This window comes from Polyergus mexicanus, unplaced genomic scaffold (assembly GCF_030449975.1).
Source record: "Polyergus mexicanus isolate NDT 795.1 unplaced genomic scaffold, iyPolMexi1.0 SCAF_24, whole genome shotgun sequence".
Classification (NCBI taxonomy): domain Eukaryota; kingdom Metazoa; phylum Arthropoda; class Insecta; order Hymenoptera; family Formicidae; genus Polyergus; species Polyergus mexicanus.
In genome coordinates, this window is record NW_027223344.1 from 34,894 (window position 1) to 60,527 (window position 25,634).

Here is a 25,634-nt window from a genome sequence, read left to right on the forward strand (position 1 = left end):
CTATATATTTGTATCGATATAGTTCATATATATATATCAATCTAAAATATTAATTTAAATATTAATGGTTTATTATATATATATATATATATATATATATATACATATATATGTATATATATATATCAATCTAAAATATTAAGATGTTTCATGAAAGTATTATCTGCAATAATTAAAATTTTTTTATTATTTACTTATTTACGTGAAATATTTCTATTATACTGTGTAATATTTATATTGTACTACGAAGAAATTACATATGTATATATAAAGGTAAATTATATATAATAATGATTGCGTGTCAAATAATATTGAAACACCCGAATTTCTCAATTATTTCTCGCATCGTCATCGCAGATGATTCGAAACTTTCGTATCTCTTCCGGTGGAATCGTGGGTGCGGATCCTTCTGGATCCATGTACTCTTGTAGTTTTAAGAATTACGAGATCGGCAAGACAATGGGCGAGGAACACATTCTAATATGCATACTTACATATGCATCAGAGAATGCGCGTAATAATGCCATCGCAACAGCCCACGATCAACGGCCTGCAACTGCGCTTCCGATTAGCGCAATACGTTTGTTGTTGCGCGGCCTTCGGATTGCTCTCTCGCGCCATTCTTTCTATTTTATCGAGAAAACCGAGATGTATTCTTTTGCAACAGTTATATTCCCAAACTTTTAAAATTTTGAAAGCAGAGAATTATTTACTTTAATTAGATTTTAAAACACTAACGTGTATATATGATGAAAAGGCTCTAACTTGGCACGTTATACAATGATGATTTATATGATATTCATTGAGATTTAATCAAGCATTTTATTATTTAACATTTAAATAATCAAGATTCTACTGCGGAGATGAAAATTAGTGAAAGTTACTGCGGGTCGTGTTAGTCATGTGCATAAATAAATAATTATGAGAACAAGCTGTTCAATTTGAAGAATCATATATATGTAATAATATTATAAAATATATCAATTTCTTTATATATTTTTATGCATCGCCTTCTTCTGATTCTCTTGCACTCTATCATTCCTCTTATTTGAAGGAGTTTATAAAAGGAGAGAAAACACCCCGCGATATTATTACGCAAACGGATAGATATGCTAACTACTTTCACGCCGAGGAGCCGTTGACTTCCGACGCGACATAAAATCCATAATCTCACGCCTCTAGAAGCATCTCGAATATTATGTCTAGTCGAGCATTGGTCGATGTTACAGCGCAACTTTTTGCATTTATAATCTAATGAGCATTTCTCACGGAAGATGGAATACAGCTGCGATTAAATCGATCATCGATTACCATAGAGTATCAATTATGATGTAATCGTTATACTTTTATACCTGTAATAGCCGTTACATAAAAAAAAAAATATATATATATATATATACATTAAATATATGATCTCACATCGTGTAATTATTTCTTCGTAAAAAAAGTTAAAAAGAAAAATTTCACGGTTGATCGTACATGATTGCCATAACCGTACAAGCGCGATTATAAAAATTGCTGAATTTTTGTATAACTTAATACAGTATTAAAAAGTCATTGTACACAAGGACATTTTATTATCACAACAACATACATAATTAGGACACATCGGAGACACATGCATTTCGTGCAAGATTTAATCTCTGCAAAAAAAAATTGTAAGAAAAATTAATATATTAATTTTTTTTTTTTTTTTTTTTCCCGCTTACCATCTCTCTCTATTTACGATGCGGGACAAGCTTGTTGCGATGACACTAGAATAAATTACACAAACCTCAGTTATATTATTTAATATAAAAAATGATATTTAGAATTTTAAGAATTTTATAAGAATTACTTTCGTAAGCCTTAACAGAGGGACAAGAGGTGGAACAGGATGACAGTGGAACGAGAGTTCCAGGCGGAATGTAGCTAGAGGAAAAATTATAAATTTATAAATCTATAAATTTATAAACAGACAAAAAATAAGTATAATAATAATTAATTATAAAATAAACTATAAAATAAATTATGAAAATCTAAATTGTAACAAATAATTGAATAAAAGTAAAAAGATCAAACCTTAAATTGTATGTGGTATTATCCTCCATAGGATTAACGGGTGGATAATAGGTACTAGCCACAGCCCATGGTTTCTCGATTTGATCAGCTGGTTCTACGGGTTGGTAACTCAATCGCATCGTGGTCTCGGATTCCATCGGAATCTCAGAGTGCTGATACTTGTATATGGGTGCGTATGATTTATTAGGCAGCAGACATTCATGATTGTTCGGTATGTAAGATAATCTATGGGTTGTGCAGGCTGAAATAATCATACATTGAAAATAATAAATTAAATAAAGTAATCATACAATATTTTTAAGATTCTTGAATAAGAAAGGAACTTTGTCAAGGAAGCAAATATTGCAAATTTTTTTAATGTTATATAAAAGACTACATATACATGTTACATTATGTAACTTACATTCTAATGGCGAAGGCGAGACAGTGAGATTGTTTTCCTGTCGAATCTCTGTCGGCGGCATCACCTGCTTCCAGGTGTAATCGTGCTTCTGAGTAGTTTCGTCCTGCATCGGGCCTCTACCTAACAACTGTTTATCGCAAGGCGCGATAGACGCTTCCTGTTTGACGCACCAATTGCCCAGGAAACTCAGCTGCAACAAGAGCGCGATTTTGATTCACGAAAATTCAAATATAAAAATCAAATTCCAGATTATAAATAATTTAGATTATAAAAAATCTTATAATTAATAGAACGATTATCTCGTTTCAGACATGTTCTACGATGTTGAAACGATAAAGTTAATCGACGTCCTCAATCTTACTGGAATACTTATTGTTGTCATTTCGTTACAATAGCATTACGGCTTGATAGAAAGATGGCTGTCAAATCAATCTGCGAGACGACGCAACGATTGTTAGGCAATTCGAGAAAATTATCTCGTAATCATCGCATAATGCACTCGATAATGTGATCATTGACCCGATTTAATGTGTCATCCGCGAATCGAATTCACCGTGAAGATGCAAATTCGCACTAGTTTGCGCTCTCACCCGATTAACGGTGTCGCGAGAGAGCGGACATGGCGAAAAAATTATATTGCCCGGTTGGCGAATGGGATCTGGTGGCTTGTCATCGCCACACCCGAAATAGCTAAGCCGATATGTGGTATTGTCATCGAAGCAGCAACCGACATTCAATAAGTTTTCGTTCCCTTGCAGAACGATAGGTTCGGGAGGCTTTTCACCGCAATGGGGCCAGTAACTCAGTTTGTAAGTCGTACATCCGTCCATCGGTGTCACCGGGCGACAGTATTCTCTTCTTGGTTGTTCCTCCTAAAAAAAGGAAATATAAATAATTATATATTTATATTAATATTCATACATAATAAATATTTATAAAAAAATATAATTTTGTTTAATTTGCATACAACTATTATAAATTACTAGTAAAAAATTATATAAATATAATTTGAAGTACGAGATATAATATAAAAAAAAAATATATATATATATATATATATATATATATATATATATATATATATACAACACAAAATTATTTGGAACATTCGTAGCTTATTAAAAACATGGATGAATAAAATAAATTTCGTAAAAATAAAAAAATAGAATCATTGCTTAAATCGCTTACTTTTACAGGGATCTCGTTCGGCCAATAGCTAAGTCTATATGTTGTACAACCTTCCATTGGTACATCCGATTTGACATATTTATTAACGGGCGCATAAGAATATGTCGGAAGTAAACAGGAGGAATTGTAGTAGCTCAAGCGATACGTCGTATCATCTGATTTTGATATGTTATTAATTAATTAATTAATTAAACAAATTTTACTATAATTAAAATACCACATTAAGTTTCATCCTTATCAAATACTAAAGATTATTAAATTATTGTATAATTGCACAAAATTAAAATAGATATTCTTATCTAGCCCGATAGAAATTACCGCATAATGCAGCACAGGGATGGTACAAATTATCCTCCGTTCTGATCGGTTGAACGCGATCTACATATTTCCACGAATAATCGTGTTTCTGTGTCGTGACATCTTCCATCGGACCTTTACCAAGCAACTGTTTGTCGCAGGGGGTTATCGGCGGATCTGTTTTCACGCACCAGTTGCCAAAATAGCTCATCTAAAAAAGCAATTAAATTTCAACAACAGTTCCGACAATTAGGTTGTCAACAAATCGACGTAAGTGTAAAATGCTGGCATACTTTATGCGTCGTTTCGTCAGATATTGGTCCATCACTGCATGTCAGATTATCCTCGGGACGGATGGGCTCCACTGTAGTACTGGGGCCCTCCCAGTAAGAGAGTCGATACGTCGTATTTTTTTCCATTGGTACATCCGATTTTGAATAATACTAGAAAGGAAGTTAGAGATGTAATTTTGTAACATAGAGAAACAGCAAAAATATCTTTATAAATCCATCACAAATTAAGGAAAAAAAAAGTTTTCTTCTTTAATATTATTTTTCCAATTAAATATATGTCGATATAATTAGGATAATTTTGGAAAACCATGGTAAAAGTATCGTTCTATTCTGTACTAAATTTTTCTTTGGATTACTTACATGAATGGGCGCGAAGGATTTTGATACCTCCGGCTGAATATACTTCTGTAAAAAAATATTTTTTGCTCTCTCTAATTTATATGTCTCTTCAAAATGTATAAATAAATATATAAATACAATTGAATTAGAGCATGTCAACTCACGTAGCATGTGGGCTGTGGTATACAACAGCAGCAACAGTTGCAACATGCATCATGGCCTAACTAAAATATGTTCCAGAAAAAAAAAACGTGGAGTGTAGATCGAATAAAGAAATTATTAAGATATTAAATACACAAGTATGACAGAGTGATCTCTTTTTCTATAAGCTCACCCGAATTTTATTTTTTGCCTCGATAATCGACTGCGGCGGAGTTTGTTTATGTCTGCAGTAATAAAAATTATTATGTATTTATTTTTAAAGTATTTATTTTAAAAAGATATGTTTGTGTAAATATACGAGAAATAAGTATGATGCCGAAATCAAAATTCAATTAACGAGTTATTGCGGTGTCAAAGCTCACGGATCAGGGGGGCAGATCTCCATGATTCTCGGTATAATTTGTATCAATGCCGGTATCTCATCGAATATCACAAAAATAGATTGAAGAAATTTAGTTAGATTCTCATAATTTTTAAATATTTTGGATAGTAACAAAAATATGAAACGGCCGAGTCGTGTGACGTTATACACTACCACTTCGAGATACTCGTGAAATTTCCAATGTCGTTGAAAAACAGATAAGTTCGTTTTATGAAAGCCTCACGTTATGTATGTGCATATGTAAATCTCTGACAAAAATTCAATTTGTATTTTAAATCAAGAAAATGTAATATAATTTATTAAATAATATTTAACAAAATTTATTAAAATATTCAAGAATTTTTGAAAAACACAGCAGGATAAAAAAGTTCATTTAAATTTTATTAATCAAATGTACAATTATAAGTTTGCATAAATCGTGTAAAAAATCGAAATACGAACAGACACACATACACACATTCCATTAGTCAGAATCAGTCGCCGATTTTATATCAGACGAGAGCTACGCAATTCACAATAAAACGCTAAAACGAATAATAGCTAAGGACACGGGAATAAAATTTAAGATTTTCTTTAGCTTAATTTATAGTTTAAAATTAAAATTTAGATATTATTATATATTTAATCTTAAAGTTACGTTATTATTGTGTACTCGACAACAAATATAAAGTTAGTTTCTCTTGGCCAAAAATATATTAGAGAGTAAATTGATACGCTATATTCGGAAAGTATCTATCTATATCTATAAAATACCACGTAAGCTACAGAACACCAGTGTAAACAATTGAACGGATTTAAGTTAACGTAAAACCAAATCGTTGCGTTATTTCCGGAGAATGAGTGGTCGCGACCGCAAGTAGAAGCGGTATATCGGCTGCGTCGAGATCAAGAGCACTGGTTAAGTTGTTCACATTGGCATCGCACACTTCAACGGACATCATCATCTCTGCCAATGCTTCGCTTCTCAACCATAATTCCCTCAGTTTAGCCTCCAGAATTGCTATACACTAAAACGTTCGTTTGATTCGAAAGAATAATATATATAAAAAAAAATATGAAGAGATGATTAATTAAATTATTGAGAAAGAGCTCACATGGGTAGGAGAGTGATAATTTCTCCATATATAGGCGAAGGATTCCAGCATGTTCGACACCAGACGCGACATCCCAATCGGCAGGGGCGGACTTTGACAGGGCGTATTGTTCGATAAGATTCCGACGTGCCACGTGTCTAAATCGGCCAGCACACAGAGTGCCTCCGCGACTGGTTGATCGATCGTGGGAAATCGAACGCTGGCCATAACTTCTTCCCGCATACGAGACCACCACTTCTCCTCTGGTTCAATCTCGACGTCGTCCTTCTCGTATTCCGAAATCTTTTTTCTTTTTCTCCTCTCTTTCCTCTTGGTCACACCCTGTAGCACCAAGCCCCACGTGTAGCCCGTTTCTAGGATATTAGTCTCACCATGCGTCATTTTATCTTGCATGAGAGTCTTCGTGAAATCCATTTGTCTGACTATACCTTTACTCGGTGATATCTTCCTCGATCTGCAACAGAGTCATTATAATGAGACACATAATTCCTTTTAATGAGATCATGGAATTAAAATAGAACGTTAGTCTATCGTGCATAAAATATAAAAATTTTGGGATAAACCTTTATGGGTTTTAATTAATTAAGTTTAATCTCCCGATTTAATCTTGTGTCAAAAAAATCCTAAATTAATATAAAGATTGCATTTTTAACGGATATTACTGTATCAAAAATACACTAACTGTGGCATCGGTAGTTCGACGACGCTATTGGCTTCCATCAGAGCATCAAGACTGTTCGACCGCGATAATTTTATGCTTCCACCACCTTCGGAACTTCCGCACGTACGCAATACTTCCGTCGCGTTTGTCGGTGTTTCCAACACTTGCTTGCTACCGTCGTAATCTTGCGAGGCAGCATATCCCTGACCATTACACTTTAAACAGAAGCCAATGGATCTCGCGCCCATATCGGACGTTGTCCCCGGTGGAGGCTGAATGCTCTTCGATGATTCGGGAAAGTTTCGCTGAATAATCTTTCTCAGTACGCCCTCCGGAAGTTGCGCAGACGTACTCGGCACCCCTTTGGTGAAAGTATAAGAACACTGACAGATGTTACCGAGTCGCGGTTTCGACGGTAATTTTGATTTATCTTCCCCTCCAAGGGTGAAGAAGACCTGCGATTCCTTAAACTCGTCGACGAATCCACGATCCATATTAAGCGGTAACTCGGGCCTGTTATAAAACATTTTTAGCGGATCCACGTTGTTGTTATCCAACGGATGCTGCAATTCAGTCTTTCCGGCCGCGAAATTCCCTTCGGGATCACGGCCATCCAACTTCTTATCGAAGCTCAGTAACGGGTATTCTGGATAATTTTGCCGCTGATATTCTTTTTTCGGCGTAATATCCTCCTGAGATTCGATCTCGCTAACAATTATTTTCACCTTGCTTGATGCGTAATTTCTCTCGTTATCCTTAATCGATTGAGCGTTCTGCTTGCACCTCTCGGTCTCGTCATTTTCGTGTAGCAAAAATTCCTTTGTCAGGAGCTTCAAGTCTATCGACGCCTCGGTTGACTTCGTCATGAGCGTATCGAGGTCGGATTTCATGGTGCCGCTGCGCTTCAAGGGGCTGACGGATCGCGAAATCCTCGGTCGTTCCACGGGATATTGCACGATGCAATCTCGGGACGTCCTAACATCGTTGGTATCGGACGATCGCGTCGGTTTACGCGATGGCAAAACGCGCGACTGGCATCTACGAATCGGGGCATCTCGATCATTGAATGTACACGTCGGCCTTTTATTAGCGAACAGATACGGTCGCTTGCTATACGCCTGCTCCAACAAATTCGTCGCCGTTTGCACGTCTTGTTGCGACGAACAACGGTACTCCCGACGTTTCTGTATCATACCACAGCGAATAAAGTAAGACAGAAACGACAAGACGGAATTAATAAGGTCGCTTTTTCGAGGATCGCCTGCGACTACGGTATGTGCCACTTTCACGGGGTTGCCTAACGCGCCGTAAAGATCGCCAAGTTGTGCCCAAAGCGGATTGCAAGAATACCAGCTGCCCAATTTTTCAATCTAAAAATATAGATAAATGTTATTTCTTAGAGAAATTTTAATAAATTTTTGCGTTAAAGTTAATAATAATAATAATAATAATTTAAGATAATTAAAAGATATGTCTATTTATCACAACTTTATAATACTAGCTACTCTACATTAAACAAACATTACATTATTAACTTCTTTAAATTTTCTTTTATATAATTCCTAAGTCAATATATATAATTTTTATATTTTTATATTTAAATTTTTATATTTTTATATTTTTATATTTTTATATTTTTATATTAAATAATTCTTAAAATTATTCTTACGATTTTCTTACTTACCAATTGCCGATCACGCGGAGATAGCACAGTGTATATCCAACCGAGATGATACGTTAATACAGCTGTTACTACGGTACTCAGGAAGCTGAAAGACATTGCGATAAATATACATTTATTAAATTCGAGAGATCTATGCTCTTATATACTCACAAATTTGTCGACTTTGTATCAAGCTCGTCAAATAATAGGCACATCTGTTGCAAACTGCGATGTAAGATATTCGTTTTATTATATACTGTCACAGAATTGAGTAAAACGTCATGCCACAGCAGAGGTGTACGGGTATTAATGTCGACACTGACGTTGAGAAGTATATGTAACAGCGAAATGACAAATCGAGACGTTGCTCTGCAAATTCTATCAGCCAGCTGTATCTTGCAGGGTGAACCGTTGATTTTGCTCGTCTCAATGCAAAAATATCTTAAACGATCCAGCATTCCTTCTAAGAGTGCCATGTGTTCCAGAAGGCGCGCCTTTATCCGACTACAAATATTTTTCATTTATTTATAACAATCGTTTATCAAAATAAAAATCTTAATCTCTCAATTTTTCTTACGTTTTTCTTCACAACTATATACAAGTATCTTTAATATTTTTATCGTTTTAAAAAAAGATCTCTAAATTTAAAATTATTATGTTTGTATTTCAGGAACGGATGTTTTTTTTTTTTTTATAAATATATATTTTTATATGGATCATATATAAATACATGCATGTAATTCTATACCTTTCGTGGCCCTGAGCCAATTGCACCAGCATCGTTAAACCTAGTCTGGTCTTGTGACGTTTCCCGTGTCCATCACGCCCGTCGTTCCCATTTTCGCTCCAGTGCTGCATCCCGAAAGCATCGTCAGAATCCGATCGTCCGAGGGAAGTCGAGACCGCTCTCAACCATCTTCTGCGCAAGCTAGTGAGACTGCCGACGCCGGACGAGCTGTTACTCTCCAACGATTGCGAACCTGGATCAGCATCGCGTTACGACGTGAACACGCCATCCCCGGCAATGAATCACTCTAATCGTTTGACGTGAACTTACTACCCGTCCGCGGCGTTACGTCTATGTCCCAACCGCTGCCGATACTCGAGCAGATCGAATTCTTCCGCGGACCCGCGTGCAATTCGTTACCGGATAAGTTGCCGGAACTCGGCCGAGAGTCTGCGATGGAAACCTAATCAGGATTTATTCTGACGCTCTATTTTTAATAACCCTTCCAACTATTTGTGACATTTTTATTTATCCAATTTTTGTCATTCAAAATTGAATAAATTACCTATAAAATTTTAAAAAAATAATAGATACCGTGTAAGCACGATCATAATAGGATAAATAGTATAAGTTTTTTAAAAAATCTCTTTTCTTTTCTCCTCATACAAAATGTATTTATTAATTAAAGAGTTGAAAGGAATAAGAGAGAGTATGGCCATAATAAGATAAACGGTATGTTTTTTTTTTTAAATTTCATTTCTTTACAAAATATATTTAATCGTGAAGCTAAAAGGGTTAATCTTTATATTATATTTTGTATCTCATATTATTATTAGTTTGGAGCAAATATAATAATAATATCGATATACTTACGAAAGGATCGTATACTAGTGTTGCTGGAAGTAGAATCTACATGCATTGATCGTCCTAGTCCTTGGTCCGAAATCCTTTCACTATAATACAATACAATAAAATGACAAGTAAAAAACCAAGAAAAACATTCTTTGAAAGAAATAGTGGAAAATAATTTACTTTGTCTTGCATGTGTTGTGTTCCGTTGCCGGAAAAATTTTTGTGCACATGATGCACGGCGGAGAATCCATCGAATGAACCTTTAAATTGCGAAACAATAAATTAATAATTAAAACAAATAATTGAAATAAATATGCGTAATAGTGTGATGAGATAAATTAAAAAAATAAAATCTTTTTATTGATCGATTTACCTTAAACGATGATCCTCTGTACGTCATCGCTACAGTGCCGAATACCATTTCGCTTAGTAAGTTTACATCATCTTCGACTATCTTATCTCGCTAAAAATTTTACATACTACTTTTCATTAGCAATATTTAATTTTTATAGACTGGAAATGTAAATGCCAAAAATATAATTTTCATAAAAACATCTTATTTGATTAAATATATGTTATAACAACAAACAGAAGAAAAAAATGGTCGTGCCTAAATAAAGAATAAATAAAATATAAAGCTCATCTCTATTATAAACAAGATAAAAATGTATTTTATAGATATAAAAAATTAGAAAGTATTGTCAAGATTTTTGCCTCATCTTGCATAATCAGTCTAAAAATCAGTTTAAAAATTACAACGGGACAAGAAGTTTATTTAATATTACTACAGTGATTATCAGTGATTAAATATTATTTGATGAAATTGATGTTTATAATCCGTTTGTTTAGTAACAATGTATGAAACTCGTAATTACCTCGAAATCACGAGTGATTCCTATGTTAAGGGACGTTTCGCACTTTCCCTCTGCATTATTGTTTACCGCTGTGCACAAGGTTTCGCTTTTACTTCGGTGCTTCTGCATCGTCATTGAATCGAAGAGAAGTTTCCTACCGCGCCATTCGCATTCCCTAAATAGCAAAATCCGCACTTGATCCGCACCAAGAAGCAATACAGAATCCCTACAAAACGCATCACATATAGAAGGTTTTCTCATTCGCAGGTGGCTAAAGCAATATGTGTGTTTAACAAATGCTTATAAATTAAATATATTATCGTATCCTGATAATAATAAGAGTATATTCTTATTCCTGTATTGCGGAATAAAAAAAATATCATTTTTGATAGAAAATCATATCATCAAACATATTCACACAATCGATTTATAAACAAAAAAAAAATATATATATATATATAAGATATATACAATATTTCAATTCTATTATATATAAATATAATATATTTTTATATTTTATTTTATATTATATTATATATACTTTTAAATATAAAAATTATTAATTTATTAAGCATTCTGTATAATATAATAAATGTTTTTAATTTACATATTAATTATTAACGGTGTCTTGGATTATATTAAACTATCAATAAAAATGAAAGAGAAAATCGAAAACTTTGATAATAAAAATCAATAATTATTGTATAGCGTAAAAATTTGCGTATATAAAAGAGCCGCGGTAAGACTCTCATGATATCTTTCTCGAAATGGATCAACGCGCGGTTGCTTTGATGTCGCGTTGGTAAAACAGCCATAGATACGAGCAATCGAATGAAGGAAAGTAATCACAGTGTGGAGTAGGTTAGGGAATCTCATCAATTTCTCTGAAATAATTCCGTATTTTTAATCGGCCCTTTATCCTTCACTCGACGCAATTATCACTTTTATTTTGTTGCCCGGGCAATATATAAATGTATCTCTCGTGCTTTTTTTTTCTTTTTTTTTTTTTAAATTCAATCTTTCTTCCTCTCTAATACTAATACAAAATGACAATATACAAATGATTGATGCGATAAGGGGTGAAATCATATCGTGATAACGGTAGATACTGCGCGAATCATTCCCAAGAGTTTATGGACATCGGCGATAAGGGACTGTGCCCCGAAATGGAGACGCGCGCGCGCGATCTCTTGCTCACCTATCATTCTCAGCTGTTCGCGCACTGGACACTAGACTTTCGACACTTCCGCGTAGACTACTCTTCTTCAGAGGCAGCAGCTTGTCGAGCAACGGCATCATAAAGCCACGGCCCGTCGTCTATAGTTAGCCCGCATCGCTCTCATCAGTGTCCCCGCGGTTTATCATGTCACGCGGAACTGCACCATACATGTTCGCGGGAGTGTAAGTCTACTGTAAATAAAGTCACGTGCGGAGGAGTCATATGATTGCCGGAGATAATAGCACAGCTGAAATCGCTGTCGCTGACTGAAATGGCACGCTCGAGGTCGCAACGTGACGGAAGCCAACCGCTCTTTAAATCGGACTCATTCATACCATTTTTTCCATACGTGACATGGATTTTTTCACATCTGTCATGTGTGAATGAAGTATTTTTATGATCTTCCTACGATGAATTAAATTTTGCAAAAACTCACGGAATATACCGATGGACGAGTTTTATCGGATCATTAGTAGATCCCGCAAGATGGAGACACCCGTTATATCGTGCAACAATGAGCGGTCGCTTCAAAGGCATGTTAGGTCTTCTGATATTGGTATGCTTACATCGCACATTTAAGGGTCGATGATACCAGACGTCAGCTATTTTGGAGTATGATGTCAGAAGGGAGAATTCATACAAATTTATGGCCTCGTAAATGATTCCTTATCATAAAATTTGTTTTAGTTTTTGATAAAACGTAGCACACAAATAAGAAAATATATATATTTGTGCAATACACATATAAATACGACGCACGTATATATAAAATTATATGTAAAAATGATTAAATACGTTTTCGAATTGTATATTATTTTATATATGCCACTTATGTCTGTATATTTTTCCCTGTCTCTATTTTTTGAATGTTATCATAATCATTTGCATTTTGCTATAGTTTAGCTACCGGTATTAATTACGCATTGCAATAAAATAATCGATTGCCTACAGAGATGATAATTTTGAAGCAACTTTCGTTTTTATATAATTTCTCAGAGAATTTACGACGTTGAGGAAAATGTACAAGTTATATCATCAATATGCATATCAAATAAAGCGCAAAATACATTTACAAAAGACATGTTCGAAATCACGTTTCACATATAAACTTCAATCGATCCGCTTCATCGTTCGCGCCTCGTCGTAATGGAACGTTGTCGTCGACGTTTCTGCGCATCTTATCGTCCAGTATAAAGCGATGAATATACTCGGCATTTTCGACATTCGTACGAGACATTTCGAAGGCTTTCTTGATGTGGTTCTTGCTGAATAATGGCAAATAAATCGGAAATTCGATATTAAATCTCAGTATCAGATCGCCCCTCTGCTTCGGATTTGCTGGGAAAGGCATACCTTCTCCTGATATACGTTTGGTGTAATCCGGTCTATGAGATGCAAAAGATAATTTAAATAAAACTCTCTCAATTGTAATCTTAATAAACAAAAAAAAAAAAATTTTTTTAAATTGAATAATGTATTAAGAAAAGCTAACATTGATAAAATTGCTTTTAATAGATTAATTGCTCTCTATTTTTATGTAAAAAATAATATTTTATTCGAGATTTTTTGATCTAGAGCAAACTAATCCAAAAAGAAAATTTGTAAACAAAATAAACTAATAAAGAAATAAACTAACAAAATTTATCAAAATAGCGGAACATTGAACGACAATACATGATGCGGTCTTATATAACGGGTTTTCGTACGCAACGATCGATGTTATCGGGATCCGAAGAGTTCTGTCGTCGACGGTGTTAAACGTGATCACCGTTCCGGTCAGCGCCTCCCTTAGAAAGATATCGACCGTCATGTGCAAGTCCGAGCCCTCTCGCCGGAACGTTTCGTGAGGCCGATCCTCCGTGACGAAGATAACATCCGCTACGCTAACGTGTCTTACAATTAGACTTAGTGAAGATATCATCCCTTGTTACAATCTTTAACCCTTATTTTACGGAATTCGCATTGTTATGCGACATGATTTGATATCATTTTATATTCGACCACAGATCGATGTAATCGTCATGCACTGAAAATTTTTTCGTCAACTTAACAATGTCAATAAATAATGCTAGATTGATAATACGATTAATATAGATTAATATTTATCACAAGAGTCATACTTAAATTTTCAAATATATTCCGGTATCATCAGATTTAAAAAAAAAATCACTCGCGGATAAACTCTTATAAATCACAGTCGTAAGTAAGAAATGATTATGCATCAATATTACTATTTAAAAAATTAGTTTTAAAAAGAAACAAAAAGTTAAATATTTTACTTTATCCTTAAAATTTATATTAATCGATTTTGGTTTTATACATGAAAAATTATTTGCTTTTGTAACTAGAGCGGAATTTAATAAACCAAAAAAAATCCATCTGTTTTATTGTTACAATTGTACTAATATTCAAACGACTGCACTTATATACTCAAACTCAAGAACACAATGGAAGAACTTACCGGGTATCTTTGCGGGTCCCTGATCACCTTCTTCTGGAAATACTATTCTAGTACCCGATGGGATCCCCGGTTTAATAGGTATCGTCAAAATTTTTTCCATCGTTACCGTTGTCGACTTATCATTGCCGACTAAGACCAATCTTTGAATTTTCATTTTTTTTATTCCGCCGAAAAATACCTATGGCGAAATGTTTTCTGTTGTTCCAAATGCAATTATATCTTCTTATCTTTGCTTTTTACAGTGCTTTTATACATATTGTATTTATATAAAATTCAAGATTAAATTAAATTTTATTATCTTTCATAAAATTTTAAAACTTTGAATAATATTAATAATGAAATAATTTTGAAAGAAAGAAGCAATTTGTAAATAATCCGCAATATATATATATATATATATATATATATATATATATATATATCTCGAAAAGCGTAAGAAAAAATAATCAGGGATGTAGCAAAGATCAGTTTTATACCTCCGAAAGTGTTAGAAATAAAGTTTTGATCCAAGGTTCTTCTTTTCGTTTAATACCTCGACCTTCGGGAAACTGGAATAGAGGCTGGGGCTCAGTTAAAATGTTTAAGAGATCGTCGTACGGATTTTGAGTCACGAAAAATTCTCTGAAAAATTATAACTAACATTAATTTCTAAAATTAATCGGAAATTAATTTTTATAAAGGACCGACAATTGTAGCATAATTTTGAATATTCGATCTACTGTGTGTGCGCGCTGTGAGTATATAATAAATATATATTTCAAAAAATATTAATTCCGCAAAAAAAGTGCTTTAAAATATCACATTGATCGCAAAACTAATATCAAAAGCAAACATATAAATTTACGATTCAATTCGTAAAATTGCAGAAGATCAATGGCTTTCCATTTCACCTAAAGGTTCGCATCGGCTCCCCATGATAGACATAAGGTTTCACAAATCCTTCTGGTCGCGACACACCATTTTTAAGACCTTCTTCACCGTATTGATCATACACGGTTCTTCTAAGAGGATCTGAGAGCACGTCATACGCTTCAGCTGCTAAGGCGAAAATCGCCTCAGCACCTCCGTTCTTTTGCTGTGCTGGATTGTATCGTACAGCGCACCGTCGATATCTAACAAAAAAATAATCGCGCTGTTTTGTCAATGTGATACATTTTTCACTGTTATATTTTTTCGTAAAATATATATATTATTATTATAATATTGTATATATAAATATAATATTGAATGATTTTATCAGAGAAAAAGGGGGAGAGAGAGAGATATTATTTAATATATATCGTAAAGAAATCATATTAAATTATAAAGATATCACTGATATTATTAATAAATAAAATAATAAATACAATAATATATTATATATAATATACAATATTATCAAGAATATAAGAAAACTAATTATTTCGTTGTTGTAAAAAAAATCACGCTTACGCTTCTTTAATTTCTGTATGATTACAGCTCCTTCCTAAAGACAATATTTTGTAATAGTCTATACCATTAGATCTACACACGCATTTATCATGTAATACATCCGTATTAAAATCTGCATTCGAAACTTGAGAAATCATGCCGAGAAACGAGAGGTGGCAAAGAATGATGCAAAAAAATCGAAAAATGACATTTATACTTAATTGAGTCTTTTGTGGCCAGCGTCTTTTGTTCTCTTCGGCATGGCAATTCATCAGAATCATTGGATGACAAAAAGATCAAAAGTAAGACGATCGGTGCATCGTTACGTGTTTTCAACAAGCGACGCGGCGCCGACGACAACGGAAGAATGTCTGCATTCACGTGTCACGTCTCGCCATTATCAGAAGATTCAGTGCATTATTAAACACGCATAACAATACTCGAAATCGGTGCGACGGTTAAATCTCAGTGGCAAGTCCATGCGACAAATTTTTATCGCTATGGAGACTCGCGAACGTGTCTTGAATTTCGCCGAAAGAGGTAAGTAGGTATAAAATCTAGTTTGCCTAAACATTTCATGACGCGACAATCGACCGAAACGCGCATGTCGACTAAATACACATTGAATAATGCAAAGCGCGAAACATTCGCGTGAAATATTTTCAAAATATTTCAGTTCAACAAAGTGTAGATAAATTTCAAGATTTAATATCTGAAGATCAAAATGAAAAATAAGATATATAAAGAATATTTAAATATAAATATAGAGATATATAGAGATGATTTATTCAAATATATATAGAGATAAAACAATTATTAACACGATAGAGGATAATATAACATTTTAATAATAATAGTATTAAATGTACATATGTACATCAGAGAAGTTTCGAAAAGCTTTTTCTTTTTTTTTAAGAAAGTACATCCTTAAAAATGATTTTAAATAATATTCTCTATGCACAGATGAAATAAATGAGATCTGTGAAGAAAAGAGATGCATTCGCGACCGCGGGAAGATCATTGTCGTGGTATCAGCGACGGAAACAAGACCATCCGTTTCCAGGGAGTATTTGGAGAGAAAGAAGGTCGATGGTGAGATTAGTCTTGTCGATGTTACCTCCTCGGTGCATTCTTTCCAAGATGAAAACAGCGATGACGACGACAAGGAGAACGAGGAAGAAAAGCGCATTCTCGACGAGTCGAAGTCGTTACCGCGTGGCAACCGCGAGGCGGACAAGATTTTTCCGCAGCAACAGCAGCGGCAGCAGGTGAATCGATCGCCCAGACGCAAAAGCGCCGGCATCCCGACGTTGTTATGCATCGATGGCGACGGGCTTACGGATGCGACGGCGGTTGGAGTTAAGCGCAAGATCCCGAGGCCAGCGAATGCCTTTATGCTCTTCGCCAATGAATGGCGACGAAAACTTGCCGCTGAGAATCCTCGAGAATCCAACAAGGATATCAGTGTCAGGCTAGTTCTTTTTTTTTATAGAAAGATATTTCTGTCCAGTCAACGATCAGATGAAGAATTTCTCAATTTTAAATCAATTTTATGCCATTAAAGCAATTTTAAATTTTGGAAAGCTCTTTCGTGATTTATTATACTATTTGTTTTTTTTTTTTTTTTTTTTTTTTTACAATATATATATTTTTAAGGGATGAAATTTGTGTGCAAGACTGTTTAAAAATGTTGGGATTATATTTTGAAAATAAAATGCTTTGTTTTCTCCTATTCTTTTAGATTAGGCATCTTTTGGAAAAATATGTCGAAGGACGTGAAGGAAAAGTATTTCGCACTGGCGCGTGAAGTGGACAGGGAGCATAAGAGGAAGTATCCTGGTACGTCTTACGCCAATATCTTTCTTTAATCTAATCTCGTTTACGCGTATCTGGCGGATCACATCGAAATTTCTTGATTTATCTAAACGCGCATAACGCGCTCTCCGCAGGTACGTATACAGATTCTCGCATCCTCGCGAAAACGGAATCGAATGCAAAGGATAACGCGAATGATCCGCGGAGAAAAATATATCGACAAAAACAGCCGGAATTTATTGTAGACTCTCGCGAGTCGACAGACCGTTCGAATTAGAAAATTCCATTATTTTTACGCCAAGTAACACACGATGTGCCAAAGTATGGCCATGCTCTAAAAATAGTCGGGTTGGATTAGATAATATCGATTGCCGGCGATAAGTCGGCTCGCGTTATCAGCCGACGAAAAGCGAGAAGTCAGCTCGCGGCCGGCACTGACAATTCACCCCCGATGATCTTCCTTGATTCACATCCACAAACTTGGTCCTATCAATCTTACCTACAACGTCATTCGTACCTTCTTCCTCTGAGAAAAAGAATATTATACATTTATATAGGAATATATATTTTTTTCTGACATTGCAATTAAAATGTCAGATTTTTGTTAAAATTTATTAATGTAAGGGAGGGAGAAGGAGAAAAAAATCAAGGGGTGGATACCGCGAACGCGATTCTAGGTCGCCGAGGACGGCGATGACGAGCGTGAACGATTCTCGCTGGGCGGTAAGAAGGGTGGATGCGGGATGGATGCGAGTTTTGCGGGTCGAGGTATAGGGTGGCGAGCGGAGAGAAATATTCTCGGGTGAGTGACGCGGGGAGAACGCGCGGGTGGGAACGGCGGAGAGAGAGTACCGGAGGTATTGATTGCGATACGACTCTAGGAACCTGCCCGATACATGACCACACCAGCTTTCTCTCTATACTTCTACCTACCTACCTGACTATCTACATCCACCGACGATGAAGCGAATAAACGTGCGTGCGAACGAGCGAGCGCGCGATTATGCTTCGCGTATCCGACATTGCTGTTGAGCGTTCGCGAGGGTAAGATCGCATATACTCGTCGCTGAGCGATACCGTCTAACCTTTGACTTTCGGTCGATTCCGCGTACCCTTGCGACAGTATTCGCTTTTTTCCATATTTGCAAAAATTGCAATAATAATAGATTACTCGCCCCCTGAGACTGCATTTCCTAAATTAAAGTTTTATTTACCAGATTGCGGTTTTTTTCTCCTTAATTTTGTGCGAGAGAAAAATAAAAGACTGTAAATACATATATATATATATATATATATCAAGTATATACATATATTTTTCCTTAGTATATTTTTTTTTTAAATTACTGTAAAATATTCTCTTTTAATAATCTTTTAATAATAAAAACAACATAAAGCTGTCACGAGAAAGTAGTTCGAGTGACCAATTTTTTAAACCGATTATACAGCCGCGTCGCTGGAGGGATAGTAAAGATAGTTAACCCGTTAGATCGATATGTATTATTTTTGTCCGCGTTTCTCGTAGCCGGTACTGTTCAGACGCGAATCCTTTCTTTCTTCGAGCAAACCGCATATTGTCCTTTCATCAACGTAGACCATTAATGGACCATCGAAATTTTTACAATTTTATTTTTTACACAACTCATTTAATTTGCACGTGATATTTTATTAATCATATAACTACTATTTCTTTTTTTTTTTTTTTTTTTTCATATAACTGAATTTTCTAGAAAATAAAAAAATCAAGCAATTATACAATTAAATAGATTCTAATTATATAGGTAAAAATATAATTATGTATCCACAAAATCTCGTCTTATTTTGACAAGTAAATTATCAGTATGTAAAATACAAATTTCGGTATATTTTTGCCAAATATATTTATTTTAATATGAAATGAACAAAAATTAAATTAACAGTAAATATTTAATCATATTTTCTTCAATTGATTATTTTTAACAATCGATGACTTTTTAATATAATAATATCAAACTTCATTTTTCGCATCCTCTATTTTAAAGTTTTATCATATCCCTTTTCGAAACGCTTACTCGCAACAGGCACCGGCGCAATTTTCTCGTCCTTGTTTTCAACCATCCGCCGATAATGTAATCGATGCCAATTTCAGCCCGGGGGGGGAGGCCGGGAGACGGGCGTCCCGAGTGGTCAATTAAGATCACCGGGAAGCGGCGAGACCGCATCGATGCGTCCTGCGCCGTCGACCGGACATGGACGGACGCGTCGACCGAATTCACGTGCATCTGCGCGCGTGCGAAACGCGGGGGTAGCCGACGAAGGGTGAAAGGGCCGGTGTGGAACGAGAGGGGCGAGAGAGAGAGAGAGAGAGAGAGAGAGAGAGAGAAAGAAGAAAAAGGAGAGGCAAGGGGATGATTGGCGCGCAGTAGGTCGCGCCGAGAGAAGCCGTCAAAATGTCGAGGCCCCTGCATCCAGGCGGTTGAGCCGACGGCGGAGTGTCGCGGCGTATGCAACCGGGCTGATCGCCGGTCATCGATCCACACCGACGTGGACGCCGATGCGAGAGAAAGAGAGAGAGACAGGGGGAGGAGGGTGTCGGGCGCGCGAAGAGAGGGAGGCTCGCCGATGCGTTCTCTGGGATTGTTCTCGATGCGCCCGTGGATCAGTGATGATAATGGGAGAATATTTAATCGGCGCCGCCCGGCGACGCGATTAATCTCGGTCGTACGAAACGCGACGAAACGCGCCGTCGCGCTTGCCGACGTGCGTAATTGCTTGCGCGGACAAGGCAAAGATAGAGAGAGCGAGAGAGGGAGAGAGAGAGGGAGAGAGAGAGAGAGAGAGAGAGAGGGGGAGGAAAATATCATGATCGCTCGTCAGATTATTAGAATATCGTCGTGCATAGGCAAGCGCGAGATAATTAGGGAAAGTAATTAAGGTATTGGGAAATCGTGAGGAATGGGTCGTGAATATATCGAACGTCCGGAACGCATATTCGCCGAAGTGGATCGCTCGACTAATGCGATATAGACGCGAGCTGCTTCAGCCGAGGTGGTCGAAGTTAATCCTCTTCGATCGCTCGACCGTCCTCCGGAACGATCCTCCGCAACTCTGGTCGAAGCGACGCTTCCCCTCAAATCCGACAACCGGCGAGCGAACGCGGGAGTGAGAGACAAATTATCGACTCGCGCGAGGCGAACGCCGTACGCCGTTTGCGGAACTGCGTCGATGCGAGAGCATTGCACGAGGGGCTCCAGCTTGAAGCCGTTGAAGTAGGCAACGACGGTGGAAGAGAAGAGGAGAAGATCCTTTTCCTCCACCACCCTCTTCTATCAGTGGCGGATTTAGAGTCCGGGAAACCCTGTGCGAAACAATATTATAACCGTCCCATAATATTGTATATACAATATATAAAATCATTTTTCTTTTAATTACATAATTATTCTAAAATCGCACAAAATGTTACGTCATATTTACAGACTATTATTCATCATCTATCGAGATATATTCACAAAAGATATATATAATTATAATTTTCAACAGACAGACAACCATGTAAATGCACACGTGGAATAAAATCCGAAAACCCTTAGTAATCGAGGGCGTTTATCGATAAATCCGCCACTGTTTCCTCCACCTGCGGCCCCCTTTCCCTCCCTTCCCCTCCCTTCCCCGTCCCGCGACACCCCACGCGACGCCCGCGAGAGGTGGGGGTGGACGCTCTCGACGCTCGTGCATCCCCTTTCGCACAACTCCCGGCTCGTCGATGACGAAACGCACGTAAATTCGTCGCGGCGCCGCCGCCGCCACCACCGTCACCGGCCGCTGCCACCGGGTGAAATCAGTGCGACCGAAGTGCACCGCGAGGGAAGAACGCGGGGGTTTCCCGTGTGCGGCCCGCCGTTCCCGCTTGCGGCACGCGCGCGCGCGCGTCCGCCCGCCTGTCCGTTTTCCTCTCTCCGCGCGAGTGATAGCGGCACGACGTGACACAGACGGTGGGATGACAGACGAGTAAATAAATGGGTCGCCGTGCGCGCCCAAAATCGAGAGGGTCGCACAATTATGCGAAACGATCGTGCGAAACGCACCGAACGGGGATTCGAGAATCGCGGTCTTTCGTTTATTCGTAGTAAATACACGCAAATTCCGTTGCAGAATCGTTGTGATAATAGCGTAGATAGATATTTATCGGGAGGGATAAAAAGAAACGATATATAATTAGTAAAGGAGAGAAGTGTACTTGGTAACACGAAGATTGATTAGGATCCTTTGTAAAAGAGGAATTTAGTTAAAAAAGGTATGGCGCAGAAGTTAAACGGGAAAACCGTCTCGAACCGACTGATCGATGTGCGTCGCGTGGACTAGGTCGAGTGACTAATTGACAGCGAGAACAAATTAAAGCGGGCGTAAACGGAAAGGCGAAGGCTTCCCGACAATTTTTACGTCCGATCTCGTCGCCGAGAGAATCGTCCAAAGCAGATCGTCAATTTCTTTCTTTTTTTTTTTCAAAAAAAAAATCTATCGATTAAAATTTGTTGTAAGAGAGAGAGAGAGAGAGAGAGAGAGAGAGAGAGAGAGAGAGAGAGAAACGTTGAAGCGAAAAGAACCGAATTCGTCTCGCGTGAAAAACCGTGTCAACGACGTGAAAAAAGGCCGTACTTGCTTGTCGGTGTGCAAAAGTGCGCAAGACGCGCAGCAGGTGCAACGGGAGCGCAGCTTCTGTCATCGATCTCCGCCGCGGCTGCAGCGAGCATGGCGCGGCCCACCGGACACGCCGGATCGCGTCCGCGTGCGAACGCGCGACGATTTGACGTCGCGCGCGCGTCGATCGACGGCGATCGGAGGATGACAGTTCGCGCAATCGCCGATCGCGAAGCGCATTGATCTTCGGCGAGTCGATCATCCCGCCGCCCCCCCCCCTCCCTCCCGTCTCCCCCGATGACGGCAATAACGACGACGATGACGACGACGTCGAGGAGAAGGAGAAGGTCGGCGTCGACGGCGCCGGGCGACGGAACCGCGAACGTTGAATCTTCCCGACGGAATGCGGGAGGTCGATCGAACGATGCCTCCCGACGCATCCTCCGACAGTTGCACAGCCCACCCACGTAAGCGTTTGGCGACCTCGCAGTGAGGGCGAAGAAGAGCGCGAGGGGTCCGCTCGAGACTCCGCGCTCGACACTCTGGAATATAGAGGCGAGAGGAACGCCGGTGCGTGTCCGTCATCCGCCCGCGCGCGGGTGGTGTTTACATTCGCGAGAGGCGCGAGAGCCGCGAAATATCGAGATATCGATCGGGCCTCTTCTCGCGGAGAGAACTCCTGTTTCTTTCCCGCGCGTTCGGTGCGTTTGGACTCTCTGCGAATCGCGCGGAGGATTGAACTTGAGGAAGAAAGTCTTGTCAATCGCGTCGATTGATGAAGAGAACGCGAGACGAAGATTCCAGCATCATTCGGTTATACCGAGTGTTTACATCTCTGTAAGATGAGCATTCGTGAAATCGCGAAGATGCAATTCGACGAGGATTCGCGCAACACTCGTGCGCTTTAGCCAGACTTTAGACACTGAAATATAGAAAGGAAATATACATATGTGGGAATTAATATCGAGATTGATTGAGATATTAAGTAGTCGCGAAATCCGATTGACTTTGATGACTCGCGTGCTATCATGAAAAATATTAATATCAATTTTCCGGAACATCGAGGGAAAATATTTCGGAGACGCGGTTATCGCATTCATCGATCGAAGCATCTGTGTTAATGTCACGATATAATGTAGCCGAGATTGATCTAGATTGAGATCTCTCACGATGTCTACGCGCAATGAGAGAAACGTAGCCTAAGCGTGTCGCTGGCAAACGAGATCTAGATCGATACGCGAGGAATCAAAGTCGCGCAGAGATGGACTGCTGCAATTACATCGAGGCTTATGCGGCAGGTGTCACTTTTACCAGCAACAACAGCAACAGCAGCAGTACTTTTGTTACGATAATGGTAGCGCGATGTACACCGGGTACGAAGCCGCGCCGATTTCTAATGCGATCGACATTAACGCTCGATACAACGGGACGATACCCTCCACGTATCCGACAGGTAGATTGCCGCAAACAAAATGCAAAATGTCGCATTGTCAAATGTTGGGGAAATTCAAAACTTTCTTCGTCAGAAAAAAATAAAATCTTAAAAAATTAAAAGACAATTAATTCAATCAATCTGTTATGCTATATATATATATATATATATATATATATATATATATATATATATATATATATATATGATAAGATTTCAATATACGTATCATAAAACTCGTCTTAAAGATCTTCTTAAAAATTTAGTCCCTTTCGATATCTTCCAAAAGTTTATTTAGGAGATATTCTCTCTTTTCTGTATCATATATTGTAAATATTGAAAGACGCACTTCGAGAGACTTGTAGCATGTCGTCTTCGTGTTAATAACGATCTCACGTTTCCGCAGATTATGTGTACAACCCGAAGGAGGCGAGGTTGCGAAAGGCGATGCGCGAGCAGACTCGCGAGCTGTCGCGACGATCAATCTTGCAGAGCGCGATCGCGAACGCGAACGGACGCACGATCGGCGGCGCGTCCGCGTCGATCTCCGGCGACTTCCTCAACCAACATCACCGTTTCGATTGCGCTTCCGTGCCTATGGGTCCGAACGTGAGTCCCCATCAAGAGTCCTGGTACCAGGCCGCTCATCGTGGCCTGAAACCGGCGCATTCGCCGCGAATCGGCGACTGGTACGGGAACGTGTGCGGCGATCCGATCGAGAGGCTGCAAGCGATGGTGCGATGCATCAGCAACAGCAGCGAGATCTCGACAAGCCCGTCAAGGACCAGAGGAGCCAGGCGTTCGCCCCCAATTCCGGCTACTCGCCGGACATCGCGGCTGCGGAGAGGGAGATTCGCCGCGGGCAAGAATCCGCTGCGGAATACGCCGACTATGTAGACGGCCAGAAATGGCATCCTTATCAAGTAATATCGCGAAGCGCTTTCGATTCGGCGCTTAATATTTCAATTCGTAAATATTTTATTCCTTAATTTCACAGATAAGAATTTTATTAATCGACTATTCTTTCTCGAAAGCTTTCGCTTCTTTTCGTTTTAATGCGATCTGGTTATTCATAAGTAAAGTCGGCGCTCTTTTCAATTCTGTCGAGCACGTTCCTATATAGTTTATGATGTAGATATGAATAGGTGTATAGATATGAATAGGCAGTATTCTCGGCTAGATTGTCACGTTTACGAAAATCGCCTGACATGCCTGGTTGCAGAATAGCGCGAGTCCTCATTCGCATCCGAGGACGCCGCATCCGTCACCGCAAATTGGCGGCATTCTTCACCCGAATGTACAGAATACAAACGCGCATGGACACACACACGGTCCATGGGGCCAATTTTGTCACGGCGTGTTACCACGTAAGTTTTACGTACGGCGTATTTAATTTTTTCACGCTGCGATTTTAAAACGCGCGTAATTTTATCATTTAACTTATAACTCTAATGGTGTTCATGAAAATAATTGTATTAAAATATAAGATATTTTATATAAGCGATTTTTTTTTTTTTTTTTTTTTTTTTTTTTTTTTTTTTTTTGTTATGCGATATGTTATTTTAGATGTCCCGATTGTGGCTCACAACGCGGCGATTCGAGGTCCGCGACACGCAGTTTTCTTACGAGATCGTACTCCAACCAGGCACTGCGCATTTTCCGAAGATGCGTCACAGATGGGAGTACTCTGCGTTGATACCACTGCTT

The 25,634-nt window shown here is 38.1% G+C and overlaps 5 protein-coding genes across 8 annotated transcripts in view; 2 read left to right on the plus strand and 3 right to left on the minus strand.

Moving 5' to 3' along the window:
- Nucleotides 1-1,607: 1,607 nt before the first annotated feature.
- On the minus strand, nucleotides 1,608-4,945 carry LOC138942889 (stabilizer of axonemal microtubules 2). Of its 2 annotated transcripts, none has more exons than XM_070313359.1 (10): nucleotides 4,746-4,780; nucleotides 4,603-4,647; nucleotides 4,243-4,392; nucleotides 3,971-4,160; nucleotides 3,653-3,807; nucleotides 3,055-3,336; nucleotides 2,465-2,654; nucleotides 2,062-2,302; nucleotides 1,838-1,911; nucleotides 1,608-1,754 (listed from the first exon to the last, which is right to left on the minus strand). In XM_070313359.1, the coding sequence occupies exons 3-10, from the start codon at nucleotides 4,366-4,368 to the stop codon at nucleotides 1,723-1,725; spliced, it is 1,290 nt and encodes a 429-aa protein (XP_070169460.1). In that variant the 5' UTR covers nucleotides 4,369-4,392; nucleotides 4,603-4,647; nucleotides 4,746-4,780; the 3' UTR covers nucleotides 1,608-1,722. The 2 variants fall into 2 exon arrangements, with proteins under 2 accessions (XP_070169460.1, XP_070169461.1); XM_070313360.1 differs by lacking the exon at nucleotides 1,608-1,754 and adding an exon at nucleotides 4,916-4,945 and having other exon boundaries at nucleotides 1,763-1,911; nucleotides 4,746-4,805.
- Nucleotides 4,946-5,500: 555 nt separating this feature from the next.
- Nucleotides 5,501-12,527, minus strand: LOC138943004 (folliculin-interacting protein 1). 3 transcript variants are annotated; one of them, XM_070313518.1, is made up of 12 exons: nucleotides 12,175-12,527; nucleotides 10,998-11,202; nucleotides 10,496-10,585; nucleotides 10,303-10,382; nucleotides 10,144-10,223; nucleotides 9,601-9,720; nucleotides 9,292-9,523; nucleotides 8,715-9,047; nucleotides 8,565-8,649; nucleotides 6,902-8,250; nucleotides 6,220-6,673; nucleotides 5,501-6,132 (listed from the first exon to the last, which is right to left on the minus strand). In XM_070313518.1, exons 1-12 carry the CDS (start codon nucleotides 12,273-12,275, stop codon nucleotides 5,920-5,922), a joined length of 3,342 nt encoding a protein of 1,113 aa, XP_070169619.1. In that variant the 5' UTR covers nucleotides 12,276-12,527; the 3' UTR covers nucleotides 5,501-5,919. The 3 variants fall into 3 exon arrangements, with proteins under 3 accessions (XP_070169619.1, XP_070169620.1, XP_070169621.1); XM_070313519.1 differs by lacking the exon at nucleotides 9,601-9,720; XM_070313520.1 differs by lacking the exon at nucleotides 12,175-12,527 and having other exon boundaries at nucleotides 5,502-6,132; nucleotides 10,496-10,601; nucleotides 10,998-11,087.
- Nucleotides 12,528-13,110: 583 nt separating this feature from the next.
- LOC138942831 (dnaJ homolog subfamily B member 13) overlaps nucleotides 13,111-25,634 on the minus strand; it is a 116,092-nt gene continuing 103,568 nt past the window's right edge. Inside the window, exons 4-8 of the mRNA XM_070313300.1 lie at nucleotides 15,547-15,768; nucleotides 15,133-15,277; nucleotides 14,657-14,834; nucleotides 13,902-14,073; nucleotides 13,111-13,580 (exon numbers count right to left, since the gene is read on the minus strand). Coding sequence (XP_070169401.1) covers nucleotides 13,286-13,580; nucleotides 13,902-14,073; nucleotides 14,657-14,834; nucleotides 15,133-15,277; nucleotides 15,547-15,768 — 1,012 coding nt within the window. The 3' untranslated portion in view covers nucleotides 13,111-13,285. The remainder of the gene's footprint in view (nucleotides 13,581-13,901; nucleotides 14,074-14,656; nucleotides 14,835-15,132; nucleotides 15,278-15,546; nucleotides 15,769-25,634) is intronic.
- On the plus strand, nucleotides 16,223-17,934 carry LOC138943003 (uncharacterized). Its single transcript, XM_070313517.1, is given in 6 exon segments — nucleotides 16,223-16,242; nucleotides 16,307-16,476; nucleotides 16,479-16,543; nucleotides 16,546-16,606; nucleotides 17,030-17,537; nucleotides 17,808-17,934. Coding segments are annotated over 6 exon segments (951 nt in total).
- The window catches only part of LOC138942824 (uncharacterized), a 4,601-nt gene continuing 387 nt past the window's right edge, over nucleotides 21,421-25,634 (plus strand). The window contains 6 exon segments of the mRNA XM_070313298.1: nucleotides 21,421-23,793; nucleotides 23,796-23,948; nucleotides 24,334-24,657; nucleotides 24,660-24,850; nucleotides 25,150-25,294; nucleotides 25,494-25,618. Of these exon segments, the coding sequence (XP_070169399.1) occupies nucleotides 23,757-23,793; nucleotides 23,796-23,948; nucleotides 24,334-24,657; nucleotides 24,660-24,850; nucleotides 25,150-25,294; nucleotides 25,494-25,618 (975 nt within the window). The 5' untranslated portion in view covers nucleotides 21,421-23,756.

Coding starts and splice junctions, on each gene's coding strand:
- LOC138942889 (XM_070313360.1), bottom strand. CDS start 4,368: ATGGAAAAAAATACGACGTATCGACTCTCTTACTGGGAGGGCCCCAGT. Junction 3,808..3,970: donor TCCCTGTGCTGCATTATGCG/GTAATTTCTATC, acceptor TATCAAAATCAG/ATGATACGACGTATCGCTTG. Junction 1,912..2,061: donor AATACCACATACAATTTAAG/GTTTGATCTTTT, acceptor TTTTTCCTCTAG/CTACATTCCGCCTGGAACTC.
- LOC138943004 (XM_070313518.1), bottom strand. CDS start 12,275: ATGATGCCGTTGCTCGACAAGCTGCTGCCTCTGAAGAAGAGTAGTCTA. Junction 10,586..10,997: donor GAATCACTCGTGATTTCGAG/GTAATTACGAGT, acceptor TAAAATTTTTAG/CGAGATAAGATAGTCGAAGA. Junction 6,674..6,901: donor GTCGAACTACCGATGCCACA/GTTAGTGTATTT, acceptor ACTCTGTTGCAG/ATCGAGGAAGATATCACCGA.